The sequence below is a fragment of the Salvelinus namaycush genome, chromosome 34, assembly GCF_016432855.1.
Source record: "Salvelinus namaycush isolate Seneca chromosome 34, SaNama_1.0, whole genome shotgun sequence".
NCBI classification, from domain to species: domain Eukaryota; kingdom Metazoa; phylum Chordata; class Actinopteri; order Salmoniformes; family Salmonidae; genus Salvelinus; species Salvelinus namaycush.
Genome location: NC_052340.1, coordinates 8,443,179 through 8,459,955, shown reverse-complemented (window position 1 = coordinate 8,459,955; position 16,777 = coordinate 8,443,179). Strand labels below are relative to the sequence as shown.

Genomic DNA, 16,777 nt, shown 5'->3' with positions numbered 1-16,777 from the left:
GATCAGGACAAAAGACGGAAGTTAGAACCAGGTATAAATGCTGTTCTAGATACCTGCTTCACTTGAGTTACTGCTATTAGCTGGATCCCAATAAGTTTCAAAATACATTATCAAACAAAAATTAATCAATCCATTTGGCATATTATACAGTGCAATTGGAAAATATTCAGACCCCTTGACTTTTTCCACATTTCGTTATGTTACAGCCTTGTTCTAAAATTGATTAAATCGTTTCCCCCCCCCTCATCAATCTACACACAACACACAAAGCAAAAAACGTTTATTAGAAATGTATGCAAATGTATAAAAAATAAAAACAGAAATATCACATTTACATAAGTATTCAGACACTTTACTCAGTACTTTGTTGAAGCACCTTTGGCAGCAATTACAGCCTAGAGTCTTCTTGGGTATGACGCTACAAGCTTGGCACACCTGTATTTGGGGAGTTTCTCCCATTCTTTTCGGCAGATCCTCTCAAGCTCTGTCAGGTTGGATGGGGAGCGTCGCTGCACAGCTATTTTCAGGTCTCTCCAGAGATGTTAGATCGGGTTCAAGTCCGAGCTCTGGCTGGACCACTCTATGACATTCAGAGACTTGTCCCCATGCCACTTAGCTGTGTGCTTAGAATCGTTGTCCTGTTGGAAGGTAAACCTTCGCCCCAGTCTGAGGTCCTGAGCGCTCTGGGGAAGGTTTTCATCAAGGATCTCTCTTTACTTTGCTCCGTTCATCTTTCCCTCGATCCTGACTAGTCTCCCAGTATCTGACGCTGAAAAACATCCCCACAGCATGATGCTGGCACTACCATACTTCACCGTAGGGATGGTGCCAGGTTTCCTCCAGATGTGACGCTTGGCATTCAGGCCAAAGAGTTCAATCTTGGTTTCATCAGACCAGAGAATCTTGTTTCTCATGGTCTGAGAGTCCTTTAGGTGCCTTTTAGCAAACTCCAAGTGGGCTGTCATGTGCATTTTACTGAGGAGTAGCTTCTGTCTGGCCACTCTACCATAAAGGCCTGATTGGTGGAGTGCTGCAGAGATGGTTGTCCATCTGGAAGGTTCTCCCATCTCCACAGAGGAACTCTGGAGCTCTGTCAGAGTGACCATCAACTCCAGGTCACCTCCCTGACCAAGGCCCTTCTCACCCGATTGCTCAGTTTGTCCAGGCGGCCAGCTCTAGGAAGAGTCTTGGTGGTTCCAAACTTCTTCCATTTAAGAATGATGGCGGTCACTGTGTTCTTGGGGACCTTCAATGCTGCAGAATTATTTGGGTACCCTTCCACAGATCTATGCCTCGACACAATCCTGTCTCGGAGCTCTACGGACAATTCCTTTGACTTGTTTTTCTTCTCTGAACTGCACTGTCAACTGTGGGACCTTATATAGACAGGTGTGTGCCTTTCCAAATCATGTCCAATCAATTGAATTTACCACAGATGGACTCCAATCAAGTTGTCAAGGATGATCAATGGACACACACCTGAGCTCAATTTCGAGTCTCATAGTAAAGGGTATTTCTGTTTTTTATTTTTAATACATTTGCAAAAATGTCTAAAAACCTGTTTACACTTTGTCATTATGGGGTACTGTGTGTAGATTGATGAGGAAAACATTTTGTTGAATTAATTTGAGAATAAGGCTGTAACGTAACAAAATGTGGAAAAGGTCAAGGGGTCTGAATACTTTCCCGAATGCTCTGTATAACCAATACATTATGATTCCTTTTTTTCTTCTAAATTGTGGATATTCCAAACAAATATGATTTTAGCTAGTTCCCTGATACATTTACACATGGCATTCTACCATATGAAAATTATTTGGGATGAAAGGTTCCCACAGTGGACCCCTGATGCCTCTTCTCTATTGGAACACATTCCCTGCCCTTGTCATCCCCCAGCTGTGAAATGTATTACAGCACAGCAGCACACTGACCCGGTTCTGACCAGGGTAGGCCCCCAGTACAGGGAGATAAGATTACTGTCTAGTCTGACACCACTTGACACTTCTCCTTCCTCCTCAGCCCTAATCCAACAACAGCTACATCAGCAAGATATCCCCCCCCCACACACACACACACACTCACACAGACACTCACACACGCACAGAGAGAGAGAGAGAGCCTCAGTTGACCTTGTTAACACAAACAGCACCATCAGGGCTAATGGGTGAAATCAAGTGATTCTATAGCTCCCTGGGTGTGTACTGAGGCGCGGGTCAGCCTGGGTCCAGTTTTCATGCTCTGTTACAGTGCAGGTCAATGGTACAGACAGGACTGAACTCTCTCCCTCAATGTGATGGAGCCAGTGGAGCAGGACCCTACTATTAGCCCATCGTGTGCCTTGTCCTGATCCCATATCATTACATTGTAACAGGCTGAAAGTCCGCTTACAAAACTATAATAATACTAATGCCTGTTTTTAAGGTAATCTTACCACTTTAATGATCATTTTATAAAAACTCCATAGTCACTACATGTTTTAAGGCTGAGTGTTATACACTGAGTATACAAAACATTAAGAACACATGTTCTTTCCAGGACATAGACTGACCAGGTGAATCCAGGTGAAAGCTATGATCCCTTATTGATGTCACTTGTTAAATCCACTTCAGATCAGTGTAGATGGAGGAGAGGAGACAGGTTCAAGAAGGATTTTTAAGCCTTGAGACAATTGAGACATGGATTGTGTGTGCCATTTAGAGGGTGAATGGGCAAGACAATAAAATACCGGTTTGTGTCAAGAACTGCAACACTGTTGGGTTTTCCCGTGTGTATCAAGAATGGTCCACCTCCCAAAGGACATCCAGCCAACTTGACACAACTGTGGGCATTGGAATCAACATGTGCCAGCATCCCTGTGGAACACTTTCGACACCTTGTAGAGTCCATGCCCCAACGAATTGAGGCTGAATTGGGGGTGCAGCTCAATATTAGGAAGGTGTTCCTAATGTTTGGTATAATGTAATTGTAGACCCACTCAAGTGGGCTATATTTGCAATAAACAAAAGAACAGCAAATGTAGTTGTTGCTGGTTATTGGTGAACACAGTAATAATGAGGCATTACAATTACTCTGAAGCTGCCACTTATCGTATTCGCCAGCAAGTGGTAAGTGTTAACACCGGTCTTCCAGTCATTTGGCCCAGATTCAGGATAGTTCATGAGGAGAGAAAACAGAGATTGTACAGTCCAACAGAAAAAACGGATATTTGGCTAGCCCTTGCAATCCGCAAGAGATAATTAAGTATGAAGTGAACCTCTTTAATCAGCTTTGTAGTGTGTGGTGGAGAAGGAGTGGCCTATAAAAGAGATTAGACATGGGATCTTTATAAACACTACTGGGAATTAGGGTTAGAGTAGCAGGTAAATGGATTAGAGGCCTGGCCACATAGAGCATGTGTGAGAGAGGTGGAAACTGCTGTTATGACCGTGTAAGATAGGGACAGTGATGATACTAATCAAAATTTGCCTGGCTACCCACACTCCTTTCTCCAGCCAAACGCTACACCATGCCCACAGACGTTAGTTTCTTCTCCGCAATGAGTCTGGATCTGAGTACCTCTGCAACCCTTCACCCAATGCAAACACATCCGGGGCCGTCTGATTGGTCCAGAAACCAATAGGTTGAGCCAAAGCTAGAACACACATGGGTAATGTAGTGGTTTGGAAATTCGTGATTGGCTTTGATACGCTGATTGGTTAGAGATGATCCAATCGCTGATGACTTTGTTTTGTACAACGCCCCTTGTGCCCCTCGTCAACACTAAGTATGTAGCGAACGACAGTGCAGCGGAAGAATTTAGTTTGAGCCGTCAGGCTAAATCAAAATACTGTGTAATACCTACACCACTGGTTTACTCCTAATGTATACTGAACTAGCTTCCAATATGTTACTACTTTATAACAACAACCTTGTAGAGTAAAGGTGGATACGATAAATGTGATTCTGTAACAAAGAATGAGATCCAAAAGTCACTTGGAATGGAAAGTGTGCAAATATATTTTCAAATAGTTTTCATAGCAATAAAGATTTTAAAAAAATCACTGACAAAACAATTAACCAGAAACAAATACAAAAAACGGCTACGTCGTCCATGAATACAGTGCATAGTGTTATACATCTTTAGGTGCTGAAAGGTGGAAATGCTTTAGGGTTTGTTTCAGCTTGTAAACTACACCAGGAAGGAACATTTACAGAAATGGTTCTACTCACTGAAACAGATATCATTTGGTAAAAAAAGTTATTTCTCAATTGTAAATATGTACATGGTATTTTATCACTGATTTTGTATTGATCACACAAACAACATTTCAAATTGTGAATACAAAGTCAACTATCTTATATCAGTTTTAAGGTACATTCGATTCTCATGTAAAAAAAAAAAAGTCTAAAGAAATAAATGTACAAACATGTCAGTGATGTGTAGCTTCCTCTTCCGCATATACATTTCTATAAAATAATAAAAGTTATTATTACATAAAGAGTCATTTAACTTTGAACAGCATAAATTAATACAAGAAGCAATCATAAAACATCAGTGGGGTTGTAAAATCAACAAATGGAGAGAATACAAGTCACTGACATTTTAGAGGAATACAAATTTGGTTCAGCGATGTCGTGATGTTGCTGTGCTTTTTGTACAGTCCAGCTGAAGAGAGCGTTCGTTAACAAAACATCCACAGACAGAGATTCTGTCTTAGACAAAGGCTCTGCTCGTCTGTAGCAGTAGCGTGTCATCTTTGTCTTGGAGACTACACTGGTCCCATTTAATGGTTCCTATCTGCCTCAGGTCTAGACATAGAACACGGTGTGTTGATTGTGATCGAGCTCAAAGTGAGCAACCTCAATGGGCCGAATACTACCTTTAAATACGTGTTCGTATAGTTAGGATTCTGGACAATGTACATTAACCTCTTTTTCCCCACTATGCATTTCAACTTCAAAGGAAAGGTTGGCTAAAGGACATACTTATTTACCTGCTTTAAAATATCAGTCTCAAGTGTGTGTGTGTGTAGTTGAGCTCATGTGTATGTATAATGAGTTGTGCGTGCTGTATAAGACTCAAACTGTATTAATATCAGAGTTCTACGGACTCAAATCTCTCTCAGACACGATACGTCAGTACGTTGACGGTTTCTTCAGAGAACAACCCTCTCAGCTTTTTTGGACAGGTATTTTAGTGGGCCCCTGGCACTTCCCCAGTAGCAGATGTGACTGTTGAGTGGGGGAAGACAATGTTCAAAGTAGTAGCTGTGCTATGCTGCCACACAGTGGTTGGGCCGACGGGACATGACGTAGCCTCGGTGACACACACAGCGATAGGAGCCGTCTGTGTTGATGCATCGGCCGCTCGCACACACGTTGTCAGGATCCTCACATTCATTGATGTCTGGGCATAGAAGCAGAACAAGGAAACAAGTGAAAACACATACATGTGAATCAGTGAACATCCAAATGTATATACAGTACCAGTCAAAAGTTTGGACACACCTACTCATTCAAGGGTTTTTCTTTATTTTGGACTATTTTCTACATTAAAGAATAATAGTGAAGACATCAAAACTATAAAATGACACGTGGAATCATGTAGTAACCAAACAAGAGTTAAACAAATCAAAATGTATTTTATATTTGAGATTCTTCAAAGTAGCCACCCTTTGCCTTGATCACAGCATTGCACACTCTTGGCATTCCTTCAACTAGTTTCACGAGGAATGCTTTTCCAACAGTCTTGGAGTTCCCACATATGCTGAGCACTTGTTGGCTGCTTTTCATTCACTCTGCGGTCCAACATCCCATACCATCTTTGTGGAGGCCAGGTCATCTGATGCAGCACTCCATCACTCTCTTTGGTCAAATAGCCCTTCCACAGCCTGGAGGTGTGTTTTGGGTCATTGTCCTGTTGAAAAACAAATTATTGTCCCACTAAGCGTAAACCAGATGGGATGGCGTAACGCTGCAGAATGCTGTGGTAGCCAATCTGGTTAAGTGTGCCTTGAATTCTAAATAAATCACAGGCAGTGTCACCAGCAAAGCACCCCCACACCATCACAACACCTCCTCCATGCTTCATGGTGGGAACCACATATGCAGAGATCATCCGTTCACTTACTCTGCATCTCACCAGGACACGGCTGTTGGAACCAAAAATCTCAAATTTGGACTCATCAGACCAAAGGATAGATTTCCACCGGTCTAATATCCATTGCTCGTGTTTCTTGGCCCAAGCAAGTCCCTTCTTCTTATTGGTGTCCTTTAGTAGTGGTTTATTTGAAGGAATTCGACCATGAAGGCCCGATTCACACAGTCTCCTCTGAACAGTTGATGTTGAGATGTGTCTGTTACTTGAACTCTGTGAAGCATTTAATAGGGCTGCAATCTGAGGTGCAGTTAACTCTAATGAACTTATCCTCTGCAGCAGAGGTAACTCTGGGTCTTCCTTTCCTGTGGCGGTCCTCATGAGAGCCAGTTCCATCATAGCGCTTGATGGTTTTTGCGACTGCACTTGAAGAAACTTTCAAAGTTCTTGACATTTTCCGGATTGACTGACCTTCATGTCTTAAAGTAATGATGGGCTGTCGTTTCTCTTTGCTTATTTGCACTGTTCTTGCCATAATATCGACTTGGTCTTTTACCAAATAGGGTTATGTTCTGTATACCAACCAGTGTCACAACACAACTGATTGGCTCAAATGCATTAAGGGAAAAAAATCCACAAATTCACTTTTAACAAGGCACACCTGTTAATTGAAATGCATTCTAGGTGACTACCTCATGAAGCTGGATGAGAGAATGCCAAGAGTGTGCAAAGCTGTCATCAAGGCAAAAGGTGGCTACTTTTTGGCACGCAGGTACTTTGAAGAATCTCAAATATAAAATACATTTTGATTTGTTTAACTCTTTTTTTGGTTACTACATACTACAGTTATGTCATAGTTTTGATGTCTTCACAATTATTCTACAATGTAGAAAATAGTCAAAAATAAAGAAAAACCCTTGAATGAGTAGGTGTCCAAACTTTTGACTGGTACTGTATGTTCCGGTAGATGTGTAAATCGGTAAATGTATACATTTCCCTGGAAATTTCTAGATTCTCTATTGCACTGGTAAATCTACAGATTTTACTGTAACATAAATGTCAATCTGAGAATAAGAGAATGGCTCTTGCTATGTGATGCATACAGTATGTAGATTGAAAGGCATAAGGTTCAAAGGACTAGTGAAAGGCAGGGAGTTTTGCATATAGACAACTGCGATTAGGTTTGTCTGTGGATTGTGTGAGGATGGATACCTACCTATGCAGGCCATGGAGGTCATGTCCAGCTCGTATCCCTCGTAGCAGTCACACGTGTATCCCTCCGCCACACGGATACACCTGCCGTTCTCACAGCCGTGCAGTATCCCACAGTCCTCTGTGCCCAGGCCTGCATACGGCTCATATCGTCCTGGAGCGGGGAGAGGAGGAGATGGTCAGAAGTAAGAACAGATAGCTAATCAAACACACATTTTCCCACAGGGCCTAGGCTAAGTTAAAATAAAATAAATGTGAAATATTTTGGGTAATGCAGCAGCATTGACAAAAGGCCAGTAATGCAGTAAATGCAGTAATGCACAGAAAGAGAGGGCTTACTCTCATAGACTCTCCTTGGGCCTCCGCCTCCACCACCTGGCCCCCGTCTGTCAGGGAACGGGGGTTCCACATGCCAGGGTTCTGGCACCTCCTCCTCCTCACTGTAGGGGTCACTGTCCGGGAGGGGGGCCAGACTCAGAGGGAGGCCCTCAGGGATGGGAAGAGGGGGCCTCGCCCCAAAGGCAAGCTCAGAACGAGGGTCTGGGAGGGTGCGGAAGGGAGATCTCGGAGGCGCGTCAGGCGGGCCGTAGTCGTCCTCGTCATAGTACCGCTCAGGACTGGGAGGGAGAAATCCAACATGTTTGTCGAGAACATATGTTGCGTCTTGTGATGATATATGTGAATGAGTGAGTGTAGTGAATAGGGCAGTGTGTTACATGTATCCTGAGGGCCGTCTGTATGGGCTCTCTGGGACCCTGAAGGTGCTGGGCGTTCTGCCTCTGAAGCCAGGCCTGCTGCCCCCTGGTGGTGTGTAGTCATCATAGTCAGGCCGGGGGTACTCAGGCCTGCGGGGGATGGGGTCTGGGAAGGAGTCCGGTCTATATGGCACGCGATACCCCCCCCCTCCTCCTCTACCTGGCCCTGGGTCCGGACCGTAGCGGTCAGGGAAGGGGGGAGGAAACTCTGGGGGCCTCAGGAAGACGTTACACCGAGCCTCATAGTCCTCTGACAGAGAGAGAGAAGGAAAAGAGGCGTAGACCAAAAATGACACCATAAACACAACTCTTCCGCAACAGAGCTACATTTTGCTTGTATCTCGTGACAAAATGCTAACACAGTGGAATGTTCAATGTAAATACTCATCCACAATCAGCGTGGCCGTAGTAGCTTATCAGTGAGTGTGCGGTCAGTCTAGTAATACCTGAGTCTCTGGCAGGACACAGAGCACACTGCAGTCCCCAGCCCTCTCCATACAGACAGCAGCACTCAGTGAAGGTGACCTGTCCGCCCAGCAGGGGGCTCTGACACACCAGGTCTGGTGTGACATACTGCCAGCAGAAGGACAGGTTCTCATCTGGAGACAAGAGGGAGAGGACAGGAATGAGGAGGGGAAGGGTGAGATGGAAAGAGAGGCGAAGAAAGATGGAGAAAGGGAGGTGGGAAAAACGAGGGAAAGATAGCAGGAGCGAGAGATAGATTGAAAACAGACGGTGAGAGAGAGAGCTCACAGTTTGAGCTAATAAGTAAAAAATGAGTAGTGAGGACTCATAAGGTGAGTGATTGGGCACTCCCGTCTCCCAGTGTGTGTAGTCTTACCCACGGCGAGGCCAGTGGAATTGACACAGCTGCGCTGAGTGTCGTCCAACACAAGAGGAGGCACGCAGGTACAGAAGTGTGAGCCTAATGTGTTGACGCAGATTCCCCCTGGACAGCTGTCCTCCCCTGCCTCACACTCATCAACATCTACCAGGAGAGGACAGAGACAGAGACAGAGAGAGAGAGAGAGAGAGAGAGAGAGAGAGAGAGAGAGATGAGATTTTAGGAACCGACCCATTATATACATCCATCTAATTCAACCACAATTATGAAGACTGGGTCAAAACGGCCCAACATCACTGATAAAGATATACCACTAACCGATGCACTCCAGAAACACGTTGTCGTAGTAGTAGCCACTGGTGCAGTAGCAGGAGTAGCCAGGGATGTTGTTGACACATACACCGCTCTTACACACCTCAGGGTGGAACAGTTTACACTCATCCACATCTGTGAGAGCAGATAAAGGCCGGGATTACAGGTACAGTACAGTATAAGCAATAAGCATGACTACAAACCATGCGTGTCAAAAGAAGGTCAAATAGGGGTGCTTATATTTGTCCTGTTTCACACATGTACAAGTGTGAAATGAAAATGTGTTTTTTTGCCCTCAGAGAGAGGGGTCACAGCCAGGGGTCAGCCATTATCGACAGCAACCCTGGAACAATTAGGGTTAAGTGCTTTGCTCATTTAGTCAGCTCAGGGATTTGAACTAGCAACCTTTCGGTTACTGGCCCAACGCTCTAACCGCTAGGCTACCTGCCGCGTGTGTATGTGAGACAGCTGTTACCTTTGTAGCTAAACGCTCCTGGCCCAGTCACATATCCTCGTCCGCTGGGGCACAACGCCTGGTGCTCGGCTGAACAGCAACCACAGGAAACAACAACACGACATATCAGAGAGGAACACTTCACGACATCAGGGATAACTTTTTATGAGTGGGTTGATAGGTGGAGCTGACTCCAGGAGTCTACCAAAGACATACATACTCTCTTTAGTCATATACATATACATATACATATGTCCCATGGAGACCACAGGACGCTGCTGACGGGAGAACAGCTCATTATAATGGCCGAAACGGAGCAAATGGAATGGCATCAAACACATGGGAACCATGCGATTGATGAATTTGATTCCATTCCACCGACTCCGCTCCAGCCATCACCAAGAGCCCATTCTCCCCTTTTCGGTGCCACCAACCTCCTGTGCTAGATACATACTCAATATAGTCATACCATAGACATACTCTTCACATCAGTGTTGATCACTGGTCCCTACCTGTGCCTAGCTGAGGACAGGGGTCATACTGGCAGCCCATGCCCCAGCCCTGGCCCACGGTGCAGCAGCACTCCTGCTGAGTGGTGTTGCGGGCCAGGACGCTGCACGAGCTCTGCTCCTCGGTGTTGTAGTAACACTCCCTCAACTCGCCAGGCCGAGCAGGGGGCAGCTGGGACGCATCGGGCCGACGCTGGGGACCGAGGCCGGTGGTGGAGGAAGACGAAGACGAGGAGGAGCCGCCAGGGAACACTGGAAGACCTGTGAGTCACGTGGACGTGACGTTTGAGGGTTGAGGTGTGTGTGGTTATGGCTGCGCTGCTGACCACCAAGACAACATAGTGTTGTTCCCTGATGAACAGCAGGGGGCAGCAACACCAAGCTGTTTGAATGGGCACCTGTTGAAGAGGTCTCACCAAACTCACCATGCACAAACTGGTGTTAAATGCCATTAAAATGGTGTAGGAATGAACATTTGAAGCAGGGAAAGTGTTATTCCCATAAGGGAATAGAAATGTTTATTTTCGTACGGGGAAAAACAAGCTTATCTAGATAGTCCTCGAAAAGCACAATAGTGTTGGACAGCGTACAGTACCTGGTCGGGGTGTGCTGAGGCACTGTCCTGAGCGCGTATCAAACTCCTCCCCCTCTCCTGGACACTCACACATGAAGGAGCCATCCACATTCTCACAGCGTGCCGCGCCACACACACCCTGCATAGTCTCACACTCGTTTTCATCTAGAGAGAGAGAGAGAGAGAGAGACAGAGAGATAGAGAATATAGAGAAATAGAGAGATAGAGAAATAGAGAGAGGAGAAAGAGAGTGAGAGAGAGCGTGAGCGCGAGAGAGAAAGAAAGAAAGAGAAATATGGGGTGAAAAGTTATAACCATGTAGGCTAAATCAAGCAAAGACAAATGACAGGACAGCAGAATGGTAGCGTTTGTACACTTATCAGAGACTCGTGCATCTGAGTTGAGACGTACCCACACATCCCTTCCCATCGCTGGTGGCTGTGTAGCCCTGGTCACACATGCACTGGTATGTTCCAATTAGGTTCTGGCAGAACGCATGCTCCCCGCATACGGTCTCATTGGCACACTCATTGATATCTGTGAGCGAGAAGAAGAAACAGAAGTGGAGAGAGATGACATCACTCCTGAATGAATCTGAAGTATGGTCTCAAGTATGATCACTGTCATCATTATATTTAGATGGATAAACTTGATTAGATTATTTAAAGGTATAAAGCAATAGTCAGTGAAGACAGTACAGTGAGATATATCCCTATCTCTTTTCCACAACGTCTGTGTGTGTCTGCGTGTTACAGACGCATATCTTGGCAAGGTAAGGCGAATGGCATTCTTGAGACTGAGCATCTGCGAGGTGAAAGCCTCCAACCTGACACATCAATCAAACACAGCTGCCATGACGACCAAACCCTTACGCCCCCCGCCCTCAGCCTGGATCCCACATCTGTGTCCAATCTGCCAAACATTCCTACATAAACTATCATGGCTAAACTGTATGACAGTATAGTGAGAATGGCATTCAATCTCTATTGTAGCATAGAATCAGATCATTGAAAAATAAATCAAAGTGGATTAATAAATACGAGAATAATAAAAAGTAGATTCTTATGTGTGAACTAGATTTAGTAAAGGATGAAGTCGATGAGTTTGATGAAGAGATGGAACTGACCGACGCACTCTCCGGTGCGAGTGACCCGGTAGCCCGGCTCACAGGAGGTGATACAGCGGTAGGAGCCAATGGTGTTCTCACAACGTTGTGACCGACACACTGCTCCCTCTGAGCACTCATCTACATCTGGGAGAGAGAGAGTGGGGATTACACACACACACAAGCGCGTGCACACACACAAAAACGTCAGCATCCCCATAGCGCAGTCTCGAAAGCTGTGCGTGTTACATAAAAGGGACACATGGTTTCAATGGTCTGTCTACGGTGGATGATGAACAGTGCAGAGTAGTTGAGGTGTTGAGTTACCCAGACAGGCTGTCTTCTCTGGGTTGGTGGTGAATCCCACTTGGCACTGGCACTGGTAGGAGCCCTCTGTGTTGACACAGTGCCCATCCTGGCACGCCCCCGGGCCTGACCTGGCACACTCATCCACATCTGGGCACGCAATGACAACACGCCATTACATCACCACAGACAACCCCGCGGTGCCTATCGCCAAGCAAAGCAATCTCACTGTGTGAGAGGCAATGAGTAATATAATCTGTGTAAAGTAGCCTATAAGGGATTATTTGTATAAGGGATTAGAGTTGTCCAAGTTAATGGGCTGTGCAGTTTAAACTGCAGAGTAAACAGTAAATATATGTAATGAGTAGAGACTTCTCCATTCTGCAGGTTTAAGAGTAGCCTACAGAAAGGCCAGTGGGACTTGGGTGTGTGTATGAGGTGTGTGTGTGTGTGTGAGAGATGGTCGTGAGGCCTCACCTAGGCAGGAGCTGCCGTCGCTGCTGGTGGTGTAACCCTGGGAACACACACAGCGGTAGGAGCCCTCTGTGTTCACACACTCTCCCTTGGGGAAGCAGTACTCCCCCTCTAGACACTCGTTGACGTCTGTGAAAAGACAAGACAACCACGTTAAAATATGACAGAAAAGAACACCAACATGTATATACACGTCATCAAAAGAAATCACCAACATTGTGGCATTCATCACCATCATTATCACCGTCATCGATACTGACCTCTACATTGGCGTCCAAGGCCAGTGGTTCTGTAGCCTGGTTGACAGTCACAGCGGTAGGAGCCGTCCGTGTTCACACATAGCCTCGCTGCACCACAGGTGTCAGGGCTCTGGCATTCATCCACATCTGAGGAAGGGAGAGGGGAATGCTCATTGGTACCTCTGCTTCATGTATAGGGTCTTTCTGTTCCCCCTAAAATAGGTTAAACAGCTTCCAAGTGTTTCTCTTAAATCAACACACCACAAATGGGTTCAGTCCCTTGTGGATATAACTTTTTGACAGTGAAACCACTCCAACGAGACATCCATCCATTCCCAAGTGTTACATCCATTTCTAAGGTGTCTCTGATTTACACGCTATCCCCTTTGAAGTCTAAACATCTGCTGCAAACTCTGTTGGTTCACATCAGCACCAGTTCAACAGCCAGACATCCGTTGGATACCTCGGATGATTTTCATGTGCTCTGGATATCGCAGCATGGGTAAAGTGCTGACTGACAGTGAACTGGGAAAGAAACGGTACATTCATATGAATTGTTTATGGGGTCTCTGTGTTTTTTGTTGAGGTAGAGGCAATGCACCCAGGTGGGATGGAGCACAGTGTCCTTTAATGATACTCGGGCTGATTATTTGTGTGCCCCACAGAAAAAAACTGCTTGGTAGTGAGTAAGAGAAGTAACAGAAGCCAGAAAAGGTGAAGTGAGGAGAGCAGAGGAGAGGAATGCAGAGGAGAGCCCTGACTGCAGTATGGAACTGGGGCTAGAGGGCCACCCCCTTTGCTCACTCATCGCCTACTGTAAGATGATGAAAATCGGCCCGGTCACACTGCCCTGTGCAGTTTATATAAACAGCTGTTGTAACAGCTTGATTCTTCAGCAAACTTTAGCATGGTGACGGTCTTAGTCAAGCTGCCTCACCAATAACACCAACAGTGTTAGCGATGTGATTGTCTGATTCCGTAAAGCAGTATGAACGGAATACAATCTCAAGTGGAAGGCGTGTGAAAAAGAGCTGGGGTGCTAATTTCGGTCTCGCGTCACATTCCGCAACATTGACACAATTCAACTCTTTAAAAATGTGTTTCCTCATTAGACAGAAATGTGCAGTTGTTCATAAATCCCCTCCTCTCCTTGGCCGTAAAAGAGCCATGACATTCCTTCCCAGAAACAAATGCGGCAGGCAAGTGTGAGAGCAACAAAACGCCTTGGAAAAACATGTCGACTACATGGACAGAATGCCTTGAATTGACTTGATGCACTGCCTAATAGACAGCTAGTCTTACCTGCGCATAACCCATCTTGCATACTGTGGCCAGCTTTGCAGGCGATACACTTGTAGGAGCCTTCAGAATTCACACACCGTTGCCCAGGACACTGTGAGGGGTCTTCGCATTCATCAACGTCTAAAATGAAGCAAGTGGAGGTTACACATCAAACAGTGATATGGACCTTGAACCATCATGTAAAGAGATGCAAAAGTCAGACATATGCAGCCTCACCAATACAGATGCTGTCCCGTAGTTTGAACCCGGGGCGACAAGCGCACCGGTAGCTACCGAGAGTGTTTTCACAGAGGCCGTTGGTACATAGGTTGGAGGTCTGGCGACACTCATCAATATCTGTGTGAAAGTATCAATATCAGTATTGATACAATTATCAATATCGAATACAAAATGGGTGTGTGTGTGTGTTTGTCTCTGTGTGTGTGTGTGTGGTTGAGAAGGTTGTTCACCTGTACACTGTCCATTTCCAGCATCAAAGCCTGGGCTACAGGCCACACATTTGAAGGAGCCCTCAGAGTTGATACACTCCTGACCAGGACACTGCAGAGCGTTCTCACACTCATTGACATCTGGAGAAGCCAACAGAGGATATTCTTTACAATCCCATAATAAAGTTGACAGAACAAAGACCATTTCTGGCTGTATTTTACTCTATTCTGTGCTAAAGAAAGTCATACATTTGACTGCTCTTTATCGGCTGGTAACGTGTAATGTGTAAAAGTAATGTGTACGTGCAGGGCGCAGTCTCACCTCCGCAGGTGTTGCCCTGTAGCCTGAAGCCAGATGGACACGCACACTTGTAGCTTCCAGCCGTATTCTCACAACGACCGTTAGCACAGCGAGTGGGGCTGTGGAGGCACTCGTCAACATCTGCAAAGAAAAGAAGGAGAAAGAACTGTCCGCAATCGCTCCAATGTACTGGTGTTGATAAAGACCATGTTGTGTCCTACCTGTGCAGCGTCTGTTGACCAGCCCAAAGCCTGGCTTGCAGGACACACACTTGTATGAGCCCTGGGAGTTGACACACTCCTGGCCAGGGCACTGGGACGGGTCTGCGCATTCATCCGCGTCTGTACAGGTATCACTGTGTAGTCTGTAGCCAGTGAGACACGCACAGCTGTAGCTACCCTGGGTGTTCTCGCAGTGACCGTTGGTGCATGGGCCGGGGAATTGACGACACTCATCTATATCTGTAGGAATGGAGAGGAGATACAAGAGATTGCTGAAAGGTAGATGCCAATTTGAAATACACTATAAATGTATGTATTAATGGATGGGTGGATTTTAAAAAAAAATCACAGACACACAGCTATACCTCAGCACACACAGAGACAATGTCATTTTACCTGAGCATTGTCCATCGATCATGCTGAAGCCTGGCTTGCAAGACACACAGTTGTAAGAACCCTGAGAGTTGACACAGGCCTGACCAGGACACCTCAAAGGGTCCTCACACTCATCCACATCTGAAAAAGAGCCAGAACATTAAAAGTCCGGCAGAATTTGTTTTCCATAGATTGAAAGTTCCTTTCGCTGACAGTCATCGCTCGTACCTGCGCAGGTCTTGCCTTGTAGTTTGTATCCCGTGTGGCAAACACACCTGTAGCTCCCGGGAGTGTTCTCACAACGACCATTGGTGCAAAGGCTGGGGGTCTGACGGCACTCGTCAACATCTACAACAGGGGGGCGACACAGACCGTTAGCGCCCTCTATCAAACAGCCTGTGGAGAATTCTACTTAAACTCCCTATAACATTGGTCATTACCTCAACATTTTCAGAAGAAAGGTTATTATTTGGTTTTGTGTACAACTGCTTCCGGACAAGGAGTGTTACCTCGGCATTGTTCGTTGAGCAGCCCAAACCCTGGTGGGCAAGACACACACTTGTATGATCCTGGAGAGTTGACACAGGCCTGACCAGGACACTTCAAGGGGTCCTCACACTCATCCACATCTGGGGAAAGGGAGAATGATAGACAGGAAGTTTAATATATCCGACTGACCAATAGTATAATTTCACAAACATCACACAATCTTTGGTGAGTGAAGATAGCAAGATATACAGTACAGTCGCTTCGGTAGTGAAACAATGTTGACTAGATGCAGAGATAGCTTCCTTACCTTTACACGTGTTGCCCTCTAGCTTGTACCCAGTGCGGCAGACACACTTGAAGCTACCAGGGCTATTCTCACAGCGGCCGTTGTTACAGGGGTTCGGAACCTGACGACACTCGTCAATATCTGTGCCACAAAAAAAGTTTGTCCTTTACTCAAAGACTTGACAGTTAACAGTTATCTAGTTTCTTCTAAAATGATCACAAGGACTTCTGCACAGCTATCATAATCGACATAATATTCCTTATAATAATCACAATCATGTCAATAGTACTTATTGACTGCTGATGTTGGAATACTATGTTGAGTACGTGTCCCCTCTTACCTTGACACTGCGTCTGTTGGAAGTTGGCTCTGAAGCCAGCAGGACACACACATCTGTAGCGGCCTGGTGTATTCTCACACTCCCCAACAGAACAGGGACTGGGAGCCTGGATGCACTCATTGACATCTAGAGATACAGATGAGAAAAGAACAACTTGAGGGATTCTCAAAGAACA

At 45.6% G+C, this 16,777-nt stretch overlaps 1 protein-coding gene across 2 annotated transcripts in view; it reads right to left on the bottom strand.

Moving 5' to 3' along the window:
• Positions 1-3,972: 3,972 nt before the first annotated feature.
• The window catches only part of LOC120028359 (latent-transforming growth factor beta-binding protein 4-like), a 52,657-nt gene continuing 39,852 nt past the window's right edge, over positions 3,973-16,777 (bottom strand). For both annotated transcript variants that reach the window (XM_038973577.1, XM_038973578.1), the window contains 25 exons: positions 16,603-16,728; positions 16,284-16,403; positions 15,997-16,116; positions 15,716-15,835; positions 15,509-15,628; positions 15,113-15,352; positions 14,913-15,032; positions 14,612-14,731; positions 14,379-14,498; positions 14,163-14,282; positions 12,882-13,007; positions 12,625-12,750; positions 12,169-12,297; positions 11,863-11,988; positions 11,148-11,273; positions 10,758-10,901; positions 10,166-10,423; positions 9,675-9,743; positions 9,206-9,334; positions 8,885-9,031; positions 8,490-8,642; positions 8,005-8,293; positions 7,628-7,905; positions 7,293-7,442; positions 3,973-5,386 (listed from right to left, as the gene is read on the bottom strand). In XM_038973577.1, the coding sequence (XP_038829505.1) occupies positions 5,253-5,386; positions 7,293-7,442; positions 7,628-7,905; positions 8,005-8,293; positions 8,490-8,642; positions 8,885-9,031; positions 9,206-9,334; positions 9,675-9,743; positions 10,166-10,423; positions 10,758-10,901; positions 11,148-11,273; positions 11,863-11,988; positions 12,169-12,297; positions 12,625-12,750; positions 12,882-13,007; positions 14,163-14,282; positions 14,379-14,498; positions 14,612-14,731; positions 14,913-15,032; positions 15,113-15,352; positions 15,509-15,628; positions 15,716-15,835; positions 15,997-16,116; positions 16,284-16,403; positions 16,603-16,728 (3,710 nt within the window). In that variant the 3' untranslated portion in view covers positions 3,973-5,252. The remainder of the gene's footprint in view (positions 5,387-7,292; positions 7,443-7,627; positions 7,906-8,004; positions 8,294-8,489; positions 8,643-8,884; positions 9,032-9,205; positions 9,335-9,674; positions 9,744-10,165; positions 10,424-10,757; positions 10,902-11,147; positions 11,274-11,862; positions 11,989-12,168; positions 12,298-12,624; positions 12,751-12,881; positions 13,008-14,162; positions 14,283-14,378; positions 14,499-14,611; positions 14,732-14,912; positions 15,033-15,112; positions 15,353-15,508; positions 15,629-15,715; positions 15,836-15,996; positions 16,117-16,283; positions 16,404-16,602; positions 16,729-16,777) is intronic.